At 42.1% G+C, this 23985-nt stretch overlaps 1 protein-coding gene across 3 annotated transcripts in view; it reads right to left on the minus strand.

Annotated features, from left to right (window-relative positions):
- The window catches only part of ADAMTSL1 (ADAMTS like 1), an 825746-nt gene that overhangs the window by 90282 nt on the left and 711479 nt on the right, over nucleotides 1-23985 (minus strand). For all 3 annotated transcript variants that reach the window (XM_045509897.2, XM_045509896.2, XM_010946030.3), the window contains one exon: nucleotides 11091-11218. In XM_045509897.2, coding sequence (XP_045365853.1) covers nucleotides 11091-11218 — 128 coding nt within the window. The remainder of the gene's footprint in view (nucleotides 1-11090; nucleotides 11219-23985) is intronic.

A 23985-nucleotide genomic window follows, 5' to 3' on the forward strand; every position in this document is an offset into this window, starting at 1 on the left:
AACAAGACCCCAGAACTTGGACCTCAAGTCCAGTGCTTATAACTGGAGATTCCAAACCCTGTCTGTGGACTGGCTGCCTCAGAACCCCCTGGGCACTTATTAAAAACATAATCTGTCCTGCTACATAAATAGTTGCCTCACTGTGTAATAAAAACAACTGTCAATGGGGAGAAGCAGGTTAGGGACCAGAGAGCTTCAGACTCACAATTACCAAGTTATTTTTCCTACAGGAATTTTAATAATAAAGGTGGTTTTATAGTTGCAAGTGTATAGCTATAAAATTCAAATGTCACTGAATTAAATCCAGCCCTTAATTAATTATATTGAGCTTCTGCTGAAAAGTAACGGCCTTTTGTCCTGTCACTAGAGGCACTGTTGTGAACACGTCTCCTTATGCATTCTTATTACCTTCATAATCCGTTGTTAAGACAAAGCACAGTTACCCAAGTACCTATAATTGAAATTTAGACTGAAATGATGCTTCTTAATCAACTGACCCTCTAAATCTATTAGAAAAACCTTGCACGTATTACTAAGTCACATTCTTGGACCTACGAAACCTGAATCTCAGGTGGTGGCATGGAACCTCTAGTTTCTATTTTGAATGACTTCCCAGCTGATTCTGACTTGCAGTCAGGTTTGTTAATTAATTAATTACACAGTGTTAGTTTTTCTTGATTCCTGGTGAGAGCTGAGATTTCTTTTGAGAGACCACTACTTCTCTAGCAGAAAATTCCAAGTTGGAATTCTTATTTCAATGGTCAACTACAAAACAAAACAAAAACACTTAAGTCCATTTTAGATAACCTGGGTCTTCCCTCAGTGAGTGAGTACTGCTGTGTGATGCCATGCCTCTGTGCTCGATTACAACCCCATTAACTAATATTACTTTACATGGAAGAAGAAAGAAAAATAAAGAAAAAGAAAGAGAGATGCAGAGGGGGAGTGAAATGATAAATTATGTATTTGTGCTAAGAGAATGCTAAAAAAAAAAAAAAAAAAAGTCACAGCATGCCTGGCCAAAAAGACTTTCACTATAGATTAAAGGAAAAAAGAGCATGAAGAGGGCTGAGCGATGATCACAGAGCCTCGGCAGTGTGTGCGGAACCTCAGCCGTCAGGCCCACGCCCACCTGTAAGCCACCACATCATCCCTGTGGGTCAGCGTCAGCTAGCAGATTACATAAGCATTCTTTTACGGAAATCGATGGGGTTTACTGCTTACTCTTTCACTGAATCTGTAAATCTGTGTTAGTTGCATGAGAGCTATACATCTAAGGCGATTAAGCCTAGTTTTATATCTATATACACTTATGAAAAATGAGAACATGGAAACAAAGGCAAGCTTTTCAATTTATCACGTCCAACATAAGCAATCAAGCCTCTTTAAGAGAGTCAGATATAGAAACAGAAGCATTAAGAGAATCATTTATTGTTCATTTCCTTCAGGCCTCATCATACCCTTAGATTTTGGATTCTGGCTCCTGTCGAAGTGACAAGGAACAGGGGATTCAGAGCCTCAGTGGTAAGTGGGTGAACCTGAGATGAGTGAACACTCGCATGTCAGTATCCATTGATGTGGAGCCGTGGCACCTTGGGATGCCTTTCCAGCAGAGGTGTTTGACTAAACAGGCACTGTCCTGACCCTGAAGGACCAGTAGCTGGAGAGACCAGCAGGACAGATGAGCAGCCCCAGGAGCAATGCTTGGAAATACATTCCTGTGCATAGTCTGGGTTCTGCCTCACGCCTCGTTCCCTCGTGTGTGACTCTGGGTAAGATCAAAACCCAATGGGAAAAAAAAAATCTAAACATATGTGCTTGAAAAATATCTTTGGCCCAGGAGAAGGGTGACTGAGAGAGGAGCCAGAGGAGATGAAGGTTTGTTTTTTGAGTGCAGCCAAGAGCAGACAGCATTGTAAGTAACTCTCAGGCCCAAAGTTCAAGCCTCTGCTAAGAGAAACTTTGTTTTCAACAGCAAGACGCCTTCCATTTTAGAAGCCCTGGCTGAGACAGATCTGCTACTAACCAAATCCCTTTCTTCTTCTTCCAGGGCACACAGTGGGGTCATGTCCCAGTCTCTTTGCAGTTAGGTGAGGGCAAGGCACTGAGTTCTAGCAGACGGAAGGCAAGCACAAGTCAAAGGTGCCACTTCTTGACCCAAACCATAGAAACCCTCTGGTGCTGTAATTTGAGACATGATGTGAGCAAGAAATAATTGACTACATTTTAACCATCATATATTTATGATTTTGTTTGTAAAGGTGGTTAGCAAATGCTAATTAATCCAGGTTTAATGAATATTTTTGATTCATTGATTGAAGGAATCAAATCGGTTCTCTTTCAATCCTTCGAACATTGTAAGTCACAAACGTCATTTAAAAATGGTTCTTTATGACCCTTAGCCACCAAAAATGAACTGAAATTTGAAGACTTCAGATTCTCCCTCTTAAGCTAGAGGTGATTTATGCTAGGAAGCGCTTATGTGCTTTCATTCCCAAGGAGAATAAGAAGACTTGTTGAAAGTGACTGGGAAACTGGGCAATGACAGAAGCCGGGACTGCAGGACGCAGGCTTGGAGATAACCTGAGAGCTCCAGGAAGGATGCCAAAATGGCAATTAGGTTTGAGATTATGATGCCTAAACTAGCAACTGGCAGAGTCTTCTTGGAGGTCTGCTCAGATATGGATTCTGGGTTATATTCATGAGGATTGAGCAACAAAAGTGCGTGGTAAGTAGTGATGCCTGAAGCAGGCAAGGGTGTGAGAAATGGAACCTATATGATAGGTGTTTAGACTCCATCACAATAGCTAAACGGCCTTAGGCAAGTTATTTAATCTCTTTGTGCCTTGGTTTTCTACTTCTACTGGCTGAGAGTACATAAGAGAGTACGGTAAGTACACTAATGCTTGTAAAATTGTTTGAATGATTCCTTCCTTCGCACAGCATGAGGTCTGAATAAATGTTAGCTATCATCAGTGTTATCTCCACTATGATACAGGAAGAAGGCGCTGATAAGCCGATACTTAGTTTTCGATAAACCAAGAAAACACGCAGGAAGGGCAAGTTTAAAGAAACAAGAAAAGGCAGGAAAGAGGAAAAGAAACAAATCCATTAGTGAGAAGGAACTTGACTGCTTCTATTTTGAAGAACTGTGCGGGTTTCGGGATAATTAGAAGAAGAAATACTTTGACTTCTCCTGAAACTGGTATCAGTCTCTGGACAGAGAGAGAAAGCTTAAGGATGCTCTCGTTGGATACCCCAGGAAGTATCTACTTCCAGAGAAGCTGTGAAACAACATCCGCCAGGCTGACTTGCTGGGGACGCCCACAACACTGTTCAAGAAAATTGTAGGGGCACCCACAGGAGCCCCAGATCTGATTTCAAGAGAAAAGTGAACAAGATAGTGATGCCCACTAATTAAAATATTTGAATATACGGCAATACGATGCTGTAAGTTTCACACACTTTCAATACCTAAAACTAAGTAAATTATATTTCATCCAGCTTTAATCAATGGATAATGCCTGTAACAAGTGAGACTATCAAAGCAATGCCTTAAAAAATGTTAGCCTCTACTTATACTGCAATTATCATAGGCCTCTTGTAAGGGCCACTAGCGTTGAATCTGTGAAAACTCTCTGAAATGAGAATTTCCAGTTGAAGAATTAAAGAACTCATGAGTCAAATAAAGTTTAAGGGACCACAATCAGTGTGAACCAATGAAAGCTTTTATAAAAATACTAACAACATCTTATACATTTGAAATCAGTAATGAAAAATCCTGGCTAGTCATGTCCAGTTACCATCCCATGCTGGCCAGAAACTTCAGAGGATCTGGCTACCTGGCAATTCAACAAGAGTTGCTTTGTTACAGATAATAGTTTTACATTAAAATGCATGATATTTTCCTTAGTCTGGTTGTCCTTCCAAATGCCTTTCACTTTTTATAGCTCAGGAATTCTTAACTCCTTCTTGTCCTGCTGTCTCTCTTGCAAGGTCTCCTTCATTCCCACCTGCTGAGTCAGTGTTTGACCTTTTAGTCAACTTTATCCCCTTTCTCTTCACCTATCCTACGATACCTTTTCCCTTCATCTGTAATTTTTCCTGGACTTCATTACAAAAGCTCTACTTCTTTGCCATCTAGTCTTCTAGTCTCCCAAAGATAAAGGAAGTAAATTAGTAAATGTTAGAATTTCAAGTGAGGGGAGTTTATAGTTGGCAGTGGTGGATGGAGATTGCTGTTCTTTATTTGTATGTAAGAGATTCATGAACTCTTAGGTCAAAAAAGACCCAAGTGTGCATCTATTGAAAATCCCCCCGTTTACAGTAAGGACACAGGTTTATAATTCTAAATCTGCACTTAAGTTTTGTAATGAGGCAAATTCTTTCCCCCAAATCTTACTTATTCTATTATTACAATAAGGTTCCTTTTTAATAGTAGTAAAAAACAAATATTTCTCTCCCATCCAAATCATTACCTGGTTTTAGTTAATATAATTTATAATCTAATAAAATAAATGATTACACTTTGGTAACACTCTAACTATACTGGGGAATGAGGTATAACATAGGAGCAGAGAATATAGAAAATGGAAAATTTAACCAGAGGGCACTGGTAGCCTCCAGGCTATATTCAGATCACTGACATGTTTAGTCTGGAAAGAATTTTTAAAAATTTGAGTTAGTTAGGCTCAGTGAAAAATGGAAAGATTAAAAAAAAGATGTGTGTGTTTTGGTTTGGCTTATATGGAAAAACTGGAAGGTCCATCAGAATTAGATTTGCATTTGTCTTTGAGGCGTCTACATCCTAATCCTTGGAATCTGTGACCATGTTGTATTACACGGAAAAAGGAAATTAAAATTGCAGCTGGAATTAAGGTTGCTAATGAACTGACTTAAGATAGGGAAATTATCCTAGATTATCTAGGTGGGCCATCTAATCACTCGAGCTCTTAAGTCAGAAGAGGGAGACAGAAGAGCTTGTCAGAGAGAGGCAATATGAGAAAGACTCAACTCACCATTGCTAGCTTTAAAGGTGGAGGAAGAGGGCCAAGAGCTAAGGAATGCAGCAGCCTCCAGAACCTGTTTACAGCCAGCAAGAAAACAGGGACCACAGTCCTAGGTCACAAGGAGCTAAATTCTGCCAACAACCCAAATGAAAAGGAAAATCACTCTCCCTTGGAGCTTACAGAAAGGAGTGCACCTCATTGACACCTCAGTTTTATCCTGGTAAGGCTATTCCTGACTTCTGACCAACAGACTCTTAACATGATATATTTGTGCTGCTTTGAGACTCTAAGCTTGTGGTAATTTGTTATAGCAGCAATAAAAATACTAATATACAGGCCATATACACTGTCTATATCACCAAAGTTGCTACTGCAACAAATAAGATGTGTAAACAACTAATAAGCGTATGAAAAGATGCTCAACATCATTAGTTATTAGAGAAATGTAAATTAAAACCACAATGAATTATCACTTTACATCCATAAGTATTCTAAAATTGAGTGTGGTGATGGATGCACGGGTCTGAAGTGCTAAAAAGCCACTGAGTTGTATATTTTAAATGGTTGACTTATACAGTATGTTTTTAAGAAAGTTTTTAGGAAAACAACAACCTAGGCTTGTAGTGATGGCTACACAACTTAGAAGATTTGCTAAAATATCACTGGATTGAAAACTTACAATGGGTGAATTCTATGGTATGTAAATCGCACCTCAATAAAACTGATAAAATAGTTTTAACCTAATTTAACCTTTTCTTGATGAGTCACGGTCAGCACTGTGACTACTAATTAATTATCCCGCACAAAAAATGAGGAAGAATTGATACTTCTTTGCCCTTGAGATGCTGTTTAGTTGGCGTGCCTTCAGTATAAATATCGCAGGGCCCTTAGGATCTAAGGAAGTAGGGAGGGCTTGGACTGCCCTTTCCTGAACATCCCCAGGCTGGATGGCTTTCTTCTGTTCCCTTGTTTCCACTGCCATTCCCTAAAGACATTTTTTGCCAATGCCAGTGTGTTCAGCTATTCAGGTTACTGTCACTATCTCTTCTAATTATGCAATTGAAGTTGATGACTCCTCAAGATGCTATGGGAGCAAGTGATGCTGTCATAACTTCTTTCGCATGTGCCACTGCAGGGGCCCACACAAAGACCCCACACCTAGCACAGCTGCATGATGCTGCAGCCTCTCCTAGAAACAACTGGCCAAGGATACAGTGTATCCCACTGCCTGTCCAACCACCCATCCTTCCCTCACCCCACTGGACAGATGTGGTAATTGCTTTCTCAGGATGTGCGACAGGCTGGCCTAGAACACTTGTACTGCCCTGTTTGTCTCCTCTAACCTACTAGGGAGCAGAGTAAGCTGGATTCTCCTGCTATACTCTAATTCCATTTTACCTAAATTCTATCAACACCAGGCCTCTTTGTTGGGCATGCTACACATCTATACAGATGGGGGAAAACTTAAGGGCCTTGGATACTAAGTATTGGATCAGATAATGAGGTACCTGGACGGCAGCGTGAAGTAGTTAATGGCCACTGCCCGTTGTTCAGAGCACCACCAGGAACAGAGCCCAACCTGTGTGCCTTTCTCTCTGATCTAGTGCACCGAGCACACCTTCCTGTGTCAGTCTCTGCCACTGATGACAAAGCCCTTGCTGAGTCTAACTCTCTATGAAGCCAAATCCTCCTCTGGTTAACAGAGCTGCTAGATGAAAAATTCAGAAATGCCAATTCAAAATGACTTACATTATGAAAACCTTACAAAACTGCTTGTCTTTTATTGTAGCTACTAAGTCATAATGAGGAAGGGGCAGAGAAAGAAGAATTTAAAAAGAACACAATTGCCTTTTTATTTTTATTTTCCCAGTGAGGTTTCTGTGATCTCTTTATTAGACACAATATGTGTCAGCTATTCAACTCATAAAAAAGCAGAAAAACATGCCAGGAAAGGAGAAATATTTTCTGTCTCTCTTTTCCTGTGAAAACTTTGGGTGAGCTCATCTGTCTTCTCTCCTTTCAATGAAAGATACGCTCATCCCCCAGCCCCCATCTTCTCATTTTCCATTGATGATGTCAAGCAGGCCTTACAGTATCTCTTTTGTGATCTTATAAAATCAATGACAACCGAAAACGTTTCCCTTATGGTTATGACCTCATCAGTGGTCTACACCTGTGCAGGCCTCATCTGCATTGCTAAGTAGATCGCCACTCCACTGATCCAGCCTGAAGCAATTTACCAGGAAACTACTGCTTTCCTTCAAAACGCTGCCTACCCCATTCAGATCTGGAAGCTTTCTGAGCAACCTGGCTGAGTGCTGAATCTGACTAGTTAAGATGGCTCTTGAAACTTTTCTTTGTGCCCACCAGACACGCTCCTTTACCTAACTCTGTTTATACCTGCACACAAAGTATTCAGGTGTTCAGAATGTTACGTATGTGACATTTTGGTGATAATCTTATACTCCTCCCTACCTCCTGCTACCCTCCCTTCTCATCGACAACCTGTGCAGTGAAACAGGCATCCAATTAAGTCAACTGAGGACAGAGAGGAACTCTGTGCCACTGGGTTGACATGGCTGTGAGTTTCCTGGCCCAGGGAGGCAGATACAGAAATATTAGCCTTCTCCATGCTGAGAGATACTTGAAAAGTACTCTCAGATCTCTGCAGCTTAAAAGATAAAATCAACACATAACTGGATGAGTTCAGAGAGAAGCAAAGGGCACTAAAAAACACATTCTATAGGCCCAAAGAGGGCAGAGCAGGGAAGGTCTGGCTGTGTTGGTATGTCTAAAACTAAATGGTGTTTATATATTTAAATAAAAATTCTGTAGAGAGTAGCAATGGACCTACAACAAACCTGAGAGGCTGAACTGGCAACACACTCAACTCAGGGTGGGGCAACTCAACGGGAGAGGTCTAGTCACGGACCGGGGAGAGTTCACAAGGCCCCCCTTCCCGTGGCCCGTGTGAAACAGTCCTCATGAACTCACCTCCCTTGCCCTGAATCCAGGCACTCCAGCCACTTTTCAGATGGCTAATTCAGCTTCCCCCTTGATACTGAGACACTGAGTTGTTAAGACATTAGAGGGGGGGGGGCTCTACAAAGGGTTTCCGTCTCTGAAAAGGCATCTCCCCTACTGTGAAAATAACCTGGCTTTTGTTTTATCCTTACAATAATAATCATAGCTAACAACTATTGAGTGCTTGCTACATGCTGGCACATGCATTAGCGTTTTACAAGAATAATATGCATTTCATCTTCACGAGAACCTTCTGAGTCAAACACCGTTATTACCACCATTTTACAAATGTAGTCGGAGTTGGGGAGGCTGAAGAAGCCACTCAGGGTTACGCAGTTTGGAAATCACAAAGCCAGGATTCAAATCCAGACCTTGCAGGCTTATCTGCCATGCTCTGCCTGCTCTTCTGAATTACTGTAAACAAATTTCCCCACATCTGGTCAACTCAGGTGCATTGGTGAGACCAAAGCCCACACACTCCTTACAAAATCATGGGGACACCTGAGTGCTTTGAGCCTCAAAAAAAATTTTTCCCCCTTTGGTCTACATTTATAGTGATGTCAAAGAAAAAAAAAAATCCACAATGTCTTTAAAGTACAGAAACACTGAGATATATGAGGATTTGATTCCAGGTAAGCAGAATCAGCTCCTAAGTCCACACTAAAGAATTTTCAGTGTGAAGACACAGTGAAATATACACGGAAGCAAAGTTGGGCTAATGTTTTACATATTTTAGAATCACTTTCAGGATGTGTTTCATTTTAGAAGAGCTAGAGGAAGGAAAGGAAACATTTATTGAGTGTGAACTATGCGCCTGGCACTGGGCTAAGTGCTTTTTCACACGTGCAATCTTATTTAACCTCACAACAACCCTGTAAAAGATGATTAATTTCCCTTTTACAGATGAGAACGAAGACTCAATGAGGTTATACACTTTGCTCAAGGTCACACAACTAATGAACAGTGAAACTGGTAATCAAACGTAGGAATGCATGATGTCCATCATCCCCGCACCCCCACTCTTATTTACATTATATGTAGGTTGTATATACATCGCTACCCAGGATTGTGATGAGTACATTTGAAGGAAGTTGTAACTATTTCTCAATTCTAGATAGTCACATATACATCCAGCACCTTCACTAGTCTGTAAGCATCACGGAGCACAGAACTCAAGTCCTACTGCTGCTATACGGCGGTAATACTTGGCAGAGGGTGCGCTCAGAACAGTAGCTAGTGAGTCACTTAAAACTGTGCGTGTAGACGCTGACACCGGGGTAGATGATAATCCCAGGTAAAGACACAAATATAACATAAACCTTTGAGCCTTAACTTCTAGAGTGACTGTTTGACAGATTTGCCAGCAGACCTGAACAAAGCCCACCAGCCAAGCACAAGGACGCAGCTCCCTAAGCCCTGGGTGTGGTCTTCGTAAACTACTTCATCGCTCAGCCCCTTTCCCCCTTTCCCTGTGCCTCTTTGGCTGCTCTCTCTCTTCCCCGGCTTTGAACATTTTGGCAGCCTCCAACAGCTCCTTTTCAAAGAGCTGAAGACAACCCTGATTTTACAATTGCCTTGCTTAATTCCAGACAGGTTTCCATGAATCGTATTAAATTCAGGTGAACAAAGGGTATTTAGTCTGTGACAGAGCTGAACCGTATCTGGATAAATATAAACAAAAGAGTTAACCTTGTAAGAGCCACTGTTTGCCAGCAGTTGGAAGGACGTCAGCAGTGCCCTGGCCAAGGCAGGCCGGAGGAGGCAAGGCAGAAGAGGTTTAACCAGACTGGTGCTGAGCATCTGGGCTCGGTATAAAGAGGGGCATAAAGATCGTGACTGGAATACATAAGGGGAAAAGCAAATGTTCTATTCACAAAAAAATACACATTAATAATATCAGTCTTTAATCTACCCCAGGACCACTAAGCTTGTCTTTTTCATTGTTGGCTTTCATCTTCTCTGCAAAGCCTCCTGCTCAAGGTCCCTTCACAGATCAGTCGCAGGTCGAGGGGCAGGAATACTGTTGCTGAACAGATATGCAAGGGAGTAGCACGTGTGACTGGAAAACAGTGTGACAACATAATCCCAGTGTGGACCGATGAGGTCAGTGTGGGGTGATGCGGCTTTTCTAGCATCTACTGAATCATCCGATGGGAGCGGCGATTGAAAAGAATAAATACAAACACATGCAACGTACCGCCACAAAGGCTGCACGGCCCAGATCTGAGAAAGGGGATCCCGGTTTGGCAGGATCGGTGGGAAGGTGGACGGAACAATGAGCTGGGAGTGAGGAGACCTCAGTTCCCCTCCCCCTGCCACCAGCTGAGTGTCTGTGTGACCTCAGGTTGTCTGGCCTCTGAGAATTGAGGGCCCTGATCCAGCTGGTATCTAAGGTCTCTCTCAGTTTCAAAGGCAAAGATCTGTCCTACGTAAGAAAGGTTTTATAAAGGAACATTACTACAAGATCACAACCTTGGGAGGCACTGTGCTCTGAATTGCAATTTTCTGCAGTTGTCACTGAATTTCTGAATATTTTGCTAACCTCTATGGAAAAAGGCAAAGTATTGGCAGGTGCATTACAGCAAGAGGTTGAAGTAAAAAGAAAGAAGAACACTTCTGCTCCAACCCACAACCACAGAATCCCAGCTACCCAGGCTCTTACAGGCTTCTTTGTAACAGGTGGGACAAGGAGAAACAGAAAGACCATTCAGTCGTGTCAGAGTCGCGTCAGGTCACGTTCATGTTCCCCAGCAGGCTACTTAGTTGTACACGTCTCCTCTGCTCCGTGTTCTTTCTGTCTGGAGTATTTCTCACACTTTCATTTATCAAAATTCTGCTCCAAGTCTAAGACCTCCCAGGTGGAATGAAACTGCACCCTCATTGGTTATCAGCACGTACTTCATATTACACATTAGCCCCCTTTAATTACAATGATAGATGATAAACTTGCTGAAGGCAGGGTGTGGATCTCGTTTACACATGTGCCCCCCAGCCCGCTTGGTATGCTGCAGACACCCACTCAGTGATCTCTGAATTGAACGGGGATGTTCATATTACCTGCTAATGTGACGGCAATGGAGACAGAGTCATATCCCAAGGCGTTTGTGGCATTACAAGTGTAGAAACCCACATCAGCTTCCACAGGTGACAGGATCTGTAAGGAATCATCTGGCTGTAGAAGAATCCTGGAGCAACAGAAAAGAAACGTAGACCTGGTCAGGTCGGTTGACTCCTTTCTGCCATTTGTTGTTGGTAAAGCTGGCAGGAACCTCAGGGGATATTCAGAACCCTGTTTTAGCAAGTGGCACAAACGAGCCACAGGAAATCAGCCTCTCTTGCCACTGTGATTGGTTTGATTGGTGTGATTCTGGTGGCAAGCCTAAATACGGAGGTTTGGGATTGCTTACGTGGTGTGTCGATTACTTGGTCTAAATGCTAAGAGTTGTTGCAGACAGTATATGCGCACTGAGTACATATAACACACACATCAGGGGTGAGAGGAGATGCCAGAATGGATGGTGCAGATCAATTTGGGGAAGGCTGATTAAGGAAAAGGCAAAGCTATAATATAAGGAGAAGTGGGGCTTGGATAGATGGTGGAAAGTAGGCAGAGCTTCCACATATGGAGAAAGGCACCTGTTAAGGCTTGGAGGAGGGAGGGAGGCAGGCAGGAATCAAATGCTGACAAGAGAATTTTGGCGCACACATTTGAAGGAAATTATACATGTAACTATATCTCAATTCTACTGCCTTCATTAGTCTGTAAATATCATCAGGCAGAACAATTAGATCTTATTTATTGTTTTATTTCCCACATGACTCGGTAGAGGGCTCTTATTCTGTGAAGAAGGTGCCATCAGAATGGAGGCAAAGTCTGCCCTTCAGGGTCATTCCAGAATCATCACCATATAGTTCAGATACTTTGCTTTACCTGAAAGGAATGATAAGACTCAAATTGTGAATTTCTACCATGAACTTCAAAATCCACTCCTATCTCAGTCTACTGTTTTTTTCTTTTCCAGATTGATGCCGTTTCTAAGAACTACCTGCAACATTAGGGCAGCTTAGCAGATGAATGACTAATGATGACCTGAAGCTGATGTCCTGGTGACTTGCTGAGGCTGATGATAAGTGCAATGTGTATGTGGAGGTGGGACCCCAGAAGCATTGTGGGGAAGGACTGGATGGGAACTTTGGAGATTCAGTGCCGGACCTGGCAGGGGTTTAGGTCAATAAATCATTCAACAGCACAGAAATGATTTAGTGGCAGCTTTGGGGCTCCCAGAGTCAGTCATTTCCATCTTCGTGATTATTTCCACCTCTCTAGTTTCCAAAGGCGCCAAGAACTGTTCACCTAAGACCATGTTAACATTCATCCATAGGACGCAAGCAGGTAAGGAGTCATTTTTCAAGAAAGGGGAAAGAAAAAAAAAAAAACATGAAAAGGTCAGGAGAACTCAAAAGACTTGGTGATGAAATTAAGACCAGGAGTCAGATCCCCTGTCCCAGCCACACCGTCTCCCACTTTTTCTCCACTATGTCTCTTTCTGGGTCCCCTCCAGACTCTATGGTATTTGCCATTTGGCACCGTCTCTAGTCAGCTCTTAATTATTCTGAGGTGGGTGACTAGTCTGGCAATGAATCAGGCCTCCTCACCTCTGCTATTGGCCTTGGGCCCATTGCATTGCTTTTTCATACCTCCTGTTGGAGGAAAGGCAGGAGACAGGAAAAGCAAAGCTTATATCAATCATTCTTCAGTCTGGCTATGTGTATGGGCAGCTCTGGTAAAAATGGGAAAGGAAAGAGAAAATCTTAGCCAAAGGGAAATTTCTGGATGGTGTGTGTTTGATTCAGTGCCATTCCAGATCATCGCTGCTCTTACAGGGACAGTCTGGCTTCTGTGGCACTGAACTAGAGTTGAGGCTTTTCGAGGGACAACATAGAGGCTAAGAGAGACTGTGAGAGAACTCACCATTCCTTCATCCACTCATCCATCAAAATTAGGGGTTTTCTCTCAAAGTCCAACAGTTACATGCTAATTGGTTAGTTAATTTCAAACTGCTAATAAGAGAAAGATGATATACAATTTACTTATCTTTAGTAAGCCATACAATATTTTAAATAATAATATCACTATTTTAAAAACAGGAATCTTCATAGATGCAACACAGTACCCCTGCTAAATCTTTTCAGGTGTTCAGGCTGTTTTAGATTTAAAAAATGAAACACTGACTTTATGATTTAAATCTTTACGATGTCCCAGGAACATGGATGACTCCAAAACAATTTCCAGGCAAGAATCAGGAAAACAAGCTTAACCAAATTTCAACAGAACTGACCACTTAAGATGACTGAACTTAGAAGATCATTACTCAGTTTTAGCACACTCAAAAGGCAGGGATTAAATCTGCTAAACTCCCAAGTCCGCTAGGATAGTTGCTTCCCTATCAGAACCTTATCAGAAAGGGTTCTTGAATTGAACGTTCAGAACAGGAGGCTAGAAGCCAAGTCTTTTGAACTTTATTTTGTTTCTAAGATTTACGTCATCACTGTTGGCAAATCTCTTCCTCTACCTTTCAGCTTATCAGCTTCTAAAATGCAGTTGAAGTATGTTTTCCTGTCCAGCAGAGGGAACTGTTAAAATGAAGTGTATAAGGAAGCTCTGGACCACCTTTTGGTATTTCCAGAGACCTTCCCATTGGTGATATTAGACATTCCAAATGGAGACGTAAATGCGAGCAAGGGGGGGGATGAAAAGACTGTGAGGAAGGAAGTGAGAGGGGCTCAAGATATTGGTCCACTTCCCCCCCCCCCCCGACAATTTATTAACTCTCTATATTCTGGTCATTTTTCTCTGCATAGAACTATTGCTCCTGCCTGATCTCATGCAGAGCGTCTAAGCCCCACTCCCATGCTGGGCCTGAACCACCTCAATTATTTTAAGTTGGGCTTCACTTTTACAACTGCATCAGTTCCTCCAGGCACTGGTGCTACTGAGCGAGCCATGATGCTCTCTGCCTGTATGAAGCCTGGAGAGAATTCCCACAAAGCTGGTGAAGAGAAGGGGGCAGGATCCACCACACTGGGCACAGAGCCATCAGGGCCTGAACTAGGTTGGGAATAATGGAAATGGAAAGGAAGGAATCTAGATTGTAAGCCTTAGCATTCACATTTTCTTTTATTCCATAAACTGTCTATACAAAGATAAAGAAGCTGAAGTATTTGCCTTCATAAAACAGTTTAAATATTGTCTTAGGACAAAATCTATGTGTGACAAAACCTGAATTTCTCATGTATTGCGTATACTTATTGTTTTTATTCATAAAACTGAACTCTTTAGCTTAAGGAAGTACATAGTTATTTGGTGTTAGAGTCATTTCAAATAGGGTTTTTCAATCCAGTACAATTCTATCTGTCGTGTCTTGCATATGCCTGTAAAATCAGTAGATGGGACTCTGGAGGCTGCCACTAGGGGGAGCAATACTTCCAGAGAGGGTTCCAATGCAGGACTCTCTAGGAAACATGACGAGGCCAAGGAAAGGGCTTGCTGGAGACTGAGGCTTGCTTTAGGCTCTCCTATCTAGCCTGGCAACTAAGGAGAGAGATTCTTGGAAAAAATATTTTTTCTTTGTTTTTCAGGCATCTACTCTATTAATTTAATTAAATTTGTTGGTAGCTGATTTCTGTCAGCTTCTATTTAGGTTTCAGACTTGACAAGCCTGTTTTAGAATGCACAGGCACAGAAACACAGTGCTGCTTTCCAAGCCAAACCAGAAAGATTTCTCGGGTTGTTTTGGAATTTAAGGAATTAGAAGATGAGGGGACACGGAATGGGGCATGATGAAGACCTACATTGCACATAGTACTGTGGTCACATTAGGTAGATTAATACTTGCTGCTTTCGTCCCATATCCACATTCCTGTTTGGTTTACTGGGCTAAAACTTACTGCTTTATTTCTCTGGCCATTGTTCTTCGCTAGAAAATGAAGGAACATTTTTGCTTTTCTGGTGGCCTTTACTTGTGTCTTTGTGACAGCTTGTCTTCTCAAGCATTCTACAAACGGAGAACCATCTGAGAGAGTACAAATAATTGTTTTAGTTACACATGGAAAGTCCTTGTCATCCACATGAGGAGGATACAGACAAAGCACTTGTGGGCCGGTCCTACCAAGCACGAGCTCCCTGAGGGGATGTGCTCTCCTGCACTGGCCACGTACAGAGAGCAAGTATGCTCATTTGAAAAGGAGACCGCTCCGGGTGTCTAGAGGAAAGGCTCTCACAATCCTGTATGTGGGGAGCTATCATGATGCCTTCTAAATCCTTGGCTCAACAGTGACACCACTGTCTTCTGCAGGCCTACCTCTCACAGTACTGTCCACAACCCACCCTGTGAAGCTAGAGTAGAGGGGCAGGTTTCCTGACTTCAGTCAAGAGACATGGAATCGCGTGGTGGTCTTGGGCAAGCCTTTCAACCCTATGAGCCTCTAAGTTCCTTCTGCAAATTGAGGACCTCAGAGAGTTCTTGTGAGGATCACAGAAAGGAGTGAGCTAACTGTTTCTATGGAACTATTTCTGAGAAACAGTTTCTTACTGTTTTCTAAGTAAAAAAGCATCAGCCTGAACATCAGATGCATCTAATAAATTAGTAATTTTTAATGGTACAGGTGGTGGTAACCTACATTACCATCTTGAAATTCTTCCTTGTCATTCCCAGTTGTCAGAGGAAAATTTCAAGCTCTGGACACAGAAATACCCATCTGCTCCATGGGCCATGATGTACCATCTCAGGCCTCTCACCCTAACAAATCATTCTTAAATCCATTTTAGGTCTCAACACAGGGCTAGAACTTGTATAGGTATATCCTCTCTCTTTAGGACAGTGTCTTCCTCATACTTGCAAAGTCACCTGCCTCACTTCCCAACACAGACTTGTCTTTCCACTCAAGGTGGCCTCTTTGACTCTCCTTGCACAGCTTTGGGCTAAATTCATGTTCTTCCTCCTGGTGATCCTTCCAAATTCTCCCCATTTCTTAAGAACAAGTTCAAGTTCAGCCTCTTGGGTTACCACAGTCCACAAGTATCCCTCCCTTTCCTGATCTTCCAGAGTTGTTCTGAGTTGTACTACAAACCCCTTTTCACTCTACAACGTTTCATTCCTTCAGTTCCACTGTCAACAAATAGTTCAAGGGCTGGGACTCTTATTTCTTTTATAGTTCCTTCTTCAGTATTCAGTATAGTGCTAGCATGCTGAATAAATACTTAATAAAACACCTGTGTAGTTACCTTGAAAGAAACGGAGCTGAAAATGATCATTTTGACAATACAGCTCAGTGGTTCAGAGCACAGACTCCTGGGCCACAGTGACTGGACCCCACCCCCAGCTGTATCACTCAGTCGCTTTATAACCTTGGACAAGTCGCTTACTTCTCAGGGACACAGTCTTCTCATCTATAAAATAAGGAGAATTACTGCCCTACCAGGGCTGTAGTGATAATTCTGCAGGAGTTCAGGTATTCCAAGAACACAGAAAAGTACTTGACGTGTAGTAAATACTGTGGAAATGCAGTTATTATTATTATTTTCTTGTTGCTGACATCGCCATCACCATTATCACTCACTCCTCTTGTCTCAGCCTATGTATTCTGGGCACTGGGAGGAGCTGCTTTGTCATGGATAAATTACGGAGAAATGGAGGGTTTTCAAGAAAAAAATCCGTAAGTCAGGGCCATGCGGAAGGAGCAAGGGGTTTTCTGAAGGAGAGAGCAGGGCATGGGCCACAGAGTGTTTACCTTGGTGGAGGCACTGGGGGTGGGAAGAGAAACAGAGGACTGAGGCCACACGGCACACTGGGTTGGCAACTGCCTCAATTCTATTCTTGACTCAGGAATCTTGGAAAGAGGACAACTAGTTATTTCCATAACTGTTTTAACATTATTAACCAAATACTGAAATTTTAGAATACTTAAAAAAAAAGCCAGAATCCTGCCCTTGCAAAAAAAAAAAAAAAAAAAAAAAGTATGTCCATATTAAGAGTAAAAGAATGAGAAGAAGCAAGTAAGTTAAAGGGTACCAGGCAAAGAATATCAGCTCCAAACTCCTAGGAGTAGATGAGGTCTTTTCCTTACCCTGAAATGCAGATTTTTTTTTCCTGCTGAGGGTTGTCTAAGATTAGGATAATCAAATCTACCACAAAGGGAGAGTGGGAACAGGTATTTAGCAGACAAGTGTACTAGCTTTATTAATTTTATTCTATCATGTGACTAGATTGTTACTATGATCCCATTTTAGAGAAGAAGCAAAGTTTAGAGAAGTAACTTGCTCAGCGGGTGCAGGGACTCAGGAAGGGGGAGCGACCTTTGACCTTTTAAAAACTGACTATCCAAGCATCCACTGGGGTCTAATAGGAAGGCACGTGGTTTGGCTTTGTTTTTGGTAGAAGGTAATTTGTGCCAAGATTTGTAGTTACTCAGGGAAATGGACAATCACTAACAAGAATATTGTGGATTTTAAATAGCTGGAAGGCATGTGGTTTGGCCTCGTTTTCCGCTGGGGGATAATTTGTGCCAAAGTTTGTAGTTACTCAGGGAGATGGACAACCACTAACAAGAATATTCTAGATTTTAAGTAGCTTGAAGCTGGAGGACACAAAGAACGCTGTGAGAAGACGTTCTCTGTGAGCAAGAATTTTTTTCTAAAACCAAAAATTATAGTAGCCCAGAGACTTGTAAGGGAGAGCTTTGTTTTGTTCAGATATTTTGGGGAACAGATTTGAGGTTCATGAAGAGTTTCATATCACCATTTGGCGAGGGCAACTCTTTTTTTTAATCTTTGCTGTTTTTAATGTAATTGCCAACTAAAAGTTATTTAATGCCGGAAGCCCCATGATTGCTCCAGGTGGAAATATAGGAAATATTTCTGGAATGGGAAAGGCCACCTGACCACACATTCTTAACCCTGTCCTCACACTTTCTTCCAAACCCTTCAGCTTCCTTCCCTTTGGAAAGTCCTTAAGTCTTAATTTGCTAATACGAGTCGTTTGATTTGCCTGCTGGGTCATTCATTTCAAACTACAGACCCGGCATAAAATGACTGACTGGGTTTCTTATTTACCTTGAAGAGAGATCATCAAACTCCAGTCAGCTGCCACCTGCTTTTGTAAATAAAGTTTCATTGGCACCCAGCCACACCAGATGAAGTACTCTCTGTGGCTGCTTTTAGGCTACAATGGCCGAACTGAGTGGTTGAGACAGAGATAGAGAGTCTGCAAAGCTAAAATGTTTACTCTCTAGCCTTTGACAAGGTTAGTTTGCTGACCCTGACCTAGAACACGGAAGAATCTTCACTTCTGGTTTGTTTCAGTGTCTTCCTCATTTATACAAAAATGTTAACCACTTTTTCAGAACTCTACCATTTGCTAGGATCATTTTTCTAGAAGAATAAATTAACCACTAGGGGAATTTTTTGAGACCTTCTAGACTTTCAGAGAACAGACAGTGGCTGGTTGTCACTGAGTCTCGTGTCCTCTCATATTCTCTGCTTTTGATTCATGCTGGTCATTTCCATGACCTTGCAATGATCTTCTATACTTTTTTTTTTCTGGGCTAAGGCCAAACATATTTACTGGGATGGCTCCTTTTTCTTCTGACTTGCTATTCTTACACTTTTCAACTGAGAAAAACATTTGTCATCCCCATTTCCTTTAGTTCCATAAAGGAAACAAGCCAAACCAAATTGAAACTGGTTTCTCCTTCTCTCCCTATATCTGCCCAGCCTCTAGTTTTCCTATTATCTGTAAACTTAGAAACTGCATTTCATGTGCTTATGACTTTTACATATAGCATGATTCACAACTGCGGTTCTGAAACTGACCCTGGAGGCATTTTCCATCTGATTCCCTCTTCCATTCTAAGAAGTTTCCATCTGTGGATACTCTGTTGCCCAAGCTAAAGCCTTCCAAATACTCCTTAATTCATCTCCTATTCAACACTACTTTGGAACACTGTCCAAAGCTTTCTGGGAAGTATAAACATTCAGAGCATACAGATTTCCCTGTCCTACCCGATCAGAAATGCCAGCCAAAAATTGTCACTAGAGTAAAAGCATTCTCTCCTGTTGTCTGGATTTAGGCTGAAAATTCTCCATCACACTGTGTTTTCCTAGACACCTTTCTATTTCTACTCTGAACAATTGACCAGGAGTCCCCCAAGTAAGAGTGAAGCTCCTGATTTTGAGACATCCTGGAAGACGGTTTGGTAAATTGGTCTCATATCTAAGTGATACTGATTATACAGTCAAGTGAATATCCACTGTGTGCCAGGTACTTTCCAGATATTATTTCTGTTCTTCACACCCTTGCTCTTGTGCAGGGAGGGTACGATCATTTTAATTTAACTAATGAGAAAGACAACGTTCAGAGAGGTTAGAGTGGACTCATGTGGCTACTAAGTGGCAGAACTGTTATTTGAACCTAACCTGCTGTGATTCTAGCCTTACTGTCCTCTACCACTGCGGGCTGTCCTCAGTGTTTGCTCCTCCTGACGAAGGGGGTGGGGCGAGTGAAGTGGGCACACCCAGACCCAGAAGAGAAAGAAAGCAGGGGCAGGCTTTTCAGGATTAAAAGGCAGGAACTCCTCGGCATTAGCCTGCTCCCTAGGACTCCACATGGATGGGGTATCACCTCCGAGTCACTTCTCCACCCCTAGGAAGGAATCGGCATTTTCTTCAAAGTATATAGTTTCATAGTCTTTTTCATGTTCACCTGCATTCCTTTGAAAAATCTCATACCCATTAGGAGAGTCTTGTTTAAATGCTTTAAGACTTATATTAGCTGAGCTATGAGTAGACTGTGACTATCAGCTCCCTCTTGGACCAAAGGTGTTGACTAGCAAGCAAAGATTTCCCTGCCAGTGTGCGGCTGTCAGTAGTATTTAGATCTTTCTCAGAGGAAGGGATCAATCTTCATCCAGCTTTCCTTCCCAATTTGGTAATCCAGCTCCCTGCGCCAGTTTTGGAGAATGTGGCTTTTCTTTTCTGTTAAGAAGTTTGCAGTGTCCTTACAGTTATTGTTTCTGGAGTTGGATTCAGATGTAGGAGGACTGAACATGTATTTGTCCATAATTACATGAGCCTCCTGGTATCTGATGTGGGGAAGAGTTATGGACAAGATTTTTCAGCTAGGGCTGCTCCTTATCCAAATGTAAATTGGAGTTGGCTTTTGCCTGAATCTTGACTCAAAATGTAGTCAAGAGTAGAAGGACCCAATAAGTGTTCAGTATTTATAAACAGTGACTGAAAAGCAAGGAACAGTTCAGCTTCATCTTGTTTGTGGTCTATGTATCTAAATACAAACGTGCACAGGCCATCAACACTGTAAACATACCCAGTTAGACACAAACACAGATGTGACAGCGACAATGTTTACTGAGTGCCTATTAGGGGTCCAGCACTGGGCATGTTTGCAGCTGGGTGCGTATATGTAAAGGTAGCACAAATGATAGAAGAAAAGGCTTTCCCTGAAACAGGTATGTCACAATAAAAACAGAAGCCTCACAAATTGGCAATCATCTGGCTAGAAAATAGAATGTTAATTTATGCGAGGTCTAGCTGACCTCCCACCTGCCCCACTGTGGCTTCTTTCTAAAACAGTGGCAAGTCCACGTATTCAACTAAGGTTAAAATCGATACAAAGAAACAGTCCCTGGAGCCAAACTGAATCTCACATCTCTGTGCTTCAATTTTAACATCTGTAAAATTGGGATAGTGACCTCAGAGGGTTATTGTAAGAATAAATGGGCACCTGTAAACACTAGAACAGTGTGTAGCTCCAAGCAAGTGCTCAATAGTTAGCAATGATGGTGAGGATGATGACGTGATGGGAGACAGGATGCCATAAGCAATCTACTCTGCACTTACTCAACAGCAGTGATTTGTAAATTATACAGCTGTGAGCCACAGAGCCTCAGGGTCCTAAAACTTCTCTAGTGGAGAACATGTGGGCAAGGCAGAAATGTTAAATTGGGAATGGGTACCACTCCAGAACTCTGCCATAATTGCACATTAGAGACTGGAAGTTCAGATTATGCAAAACCATGCAGACCACAGTCTCCAGTGATTAGGAAACCTCCCTCCCGATCACTGGCACTCATCATTCCTTTATTCATTTGGTCACCAGTTTCTTGTTCGTTATGTGTCTGCTATGTTCTGGAATGGTGGAGAAAATAAGAACATTCTTAAACATCTGCCCTTGAGGAAGAGTAACAACATCCAGAAGGTAATATACAAAAATAACTAATTCTAATACACAGTGGTAAGGCTGAGAGAGAGTATTACACAGGGTGCTATGTGGGTCGTGGAGGGGGTCATCTGACCCGGGCTTGAGGGGTAGGCTTCCTGTCAGGAAGGACAGGATTAGGCAGACAAAATGGGTTGGAAGTTCTAAGGCAAATTCGTCAACAGCAATTAATTGGACACTGCAGAAGGGCAGAACTTAGTGGGGTGAAGTGAGGGGGTCTTGTAGGAGATGAAACCAGAGAAGTAGGCAGATGTCAGGTGATAAGAGGTGCTTTATATCATGCTAGGGTGTTTGGAACTTATCCCCAAGTGCTGGAAGGCCATGAAAAGAATTTTAAGCATGGGAGCAGCATGGACAGTTTTGCTAGAAAGATGCTCTAGTGGTAGAATGGCAAATGATCCAGAGGAAGAGTCAGTAAACTTGTTCTGGAAAGGGACAGATGGCAGATATCTGAGGCTTTGAGGGATACCTATGGTCTCTGTTGTATATTCTAGTTTTTGTTTATATATTTTTATTAACCCTTAAAAATGCAAAAGCCATTCCTTTAATAATCCTTTAAATAAATTGGGTTCAAATCCCAGCTCCACCACTTATTAAGTGCAAGAACCTCGATCAAGTCAATCAAACAGCTTTGGGCTCGATTTCAATGGCTCTTTTAATGATCCTTTAACGGCCATTCTTAATAGTCCTTTAAAAAATGTAAAGCCACTGCCTGCCATCTGCCAACCCCTGGTCTCGAGAAGGCAAATATAGTTAGGAAGCTGCTGCAATCCTCTAGAGCTGACAAAGGTAAACCATGTACAGGGTGAGAACAGAGGGCAGTGGAGGGGTGACAGAGCCACAGAGGGGCCAGAATGGTCTAGAAGTATAGGCAGACCTCATTCTATTCTGCTTCACAGGTACTTTTTTTTTCTTTTTAATTGAAGGTTCGTGGCAACCCCATATTAAGGGGTGCCATTTCCCCCAACAGCATGTTCTTACTTTGTTTCTCTGAGTCACATTTTGGTAATTCTCACAATATTTCAAACTTTTTTCATCACTATTACATTTGTTACGGTGACCTGTGATCAGTGTCTTTGATGTTACTCCTACAATTCACTAAAGGTTCAGATGATGGCCAGCATTTTTAGCAATAAAGCATTTTTAGATTAAGATATATAGGTTTTTTAAAAAGACATTAACACTATTGCATGCTTAATAGTCTATAACAGTGTAAATACAACTTTTATATGCACTGGGAAACCAAAAAACTGTGTGACTTGCTTTATTGCAATATTTGCTTTATTGTGGTGCTCTGGAACTGAACCTGCAGTATTTCCAAGGTATGCCTGTATTTTGGCTTGGAAAGCTGAATGGATGGGGTACTCTTTACTGAGATAGGGATTCGGGAGTTTAGTTTTAGAAATACTGACTTGACCTTCTTGTGGAGCATCTGGGCTAGAATGCCCAGTGGACAGCTGTACATCTGAGTCAGAAGAGAGATTTGCTTTGGTGCCAGATAATGAGTGTCACCAGCACACAGGGGACGCTGGGGCCATGGGATGATGAGTGTAAGTAGAGTGAGATACCTAAGAGGGTAGCTAAGAGGTGGGCAGAGGAAGAGAAATCCACAAAGATGCCAAGAAAGAATAATCAGAGAAGTAGGAAGAGCTAAGTGCGTGTGGTTTCTAAAGTAGTAAGAAACTGTTTTTAGGAGGAAGGGCTCAGCCTGCGCAGAATGTTGCTGAGAGCTCAGATGAGATAAGAAATGTTGTGAGAGACAACTTTCTTCTCTTTGAATAAACAACAAATAACTTTTTTAGGGGGACAGCACTTTATCCAAGAGAAGTGTATGTTGCATGCAGCCTGAGTATATGAGGTGGGCAAACAGAAGGCAACTCTGTAATACACTGAATGGAAGTATTAGGGCGGACTTGAAACATTCATAATTAACAACACTGGGGGGTTAATAAGATAGACTTCTGTACGTGAAATATTTCCAGGAAATAAACTGGCTACTTGGAGGGTATAATATTAATGTTATCAAACTACTCAGGTACCAATAATGCACTCAGCCCATGAAGTGAGGCTGCAAGACCTGTCACAATGCAGCAACACGGAGGAGCCAGTCAATTACGGATACACATGAGCTACGCGGATTCAGTAAAAAAAGCAAAGGGAAAATGAAACAGAGTTCTCTTGTTTTCTAAATCAACTGGCACACAGCTCTCCGAAAAGGACTTTCCAACTCACCCCTGATGACTGAGCCATGAAGTCCAGTCCTCTTCTTTGTATTCAGGCTGAACTACCTGACCACACTTAGTAATTAACCTCTAACCTCTAGCTGGTCCAGAACTTTTCTAGAAAATTGGCAGATTGGGAGTCTTAACTGCCACCATATCTATAGCCTCCATACACACACACTTCGTGGTCTCTCTCAAAACCTAGGTACTATAGGAACTAAATCTAACCCACATGCAAGCTGGTGGAGTCTGGGAAGGAGGCAAGAGGATGGGAGAGTGCTTGGAATTCCTAAGTGTCATTTTAGCATGGAATTCTGTCTGACTGGACCAAATCTTTTAATAGAAGTGATAGCAAGTGCATAATTCTACTCAGAGGTTCACCTTTCTCCATTTACTCTCTCAGCTCTTCTTAAACATGTTCCTTGAACCCTGAACCTC

This window comes from Camelus bactrianus, chromosome 4, assembly GCF_048773025.1.
Source record: "Camelus bactrianus isolate YW-2024 breed Bactrian camel chromosome 4, ASM4877302v1, whole genome shotgun sequence".
In the NCBI taxonomy this organism is placed as follows: Eukaryota; Metazoa; Chordata; class Mammalia; order Artiodactyla; family Camelidae; genus Camelus; species Camelus bactrianus.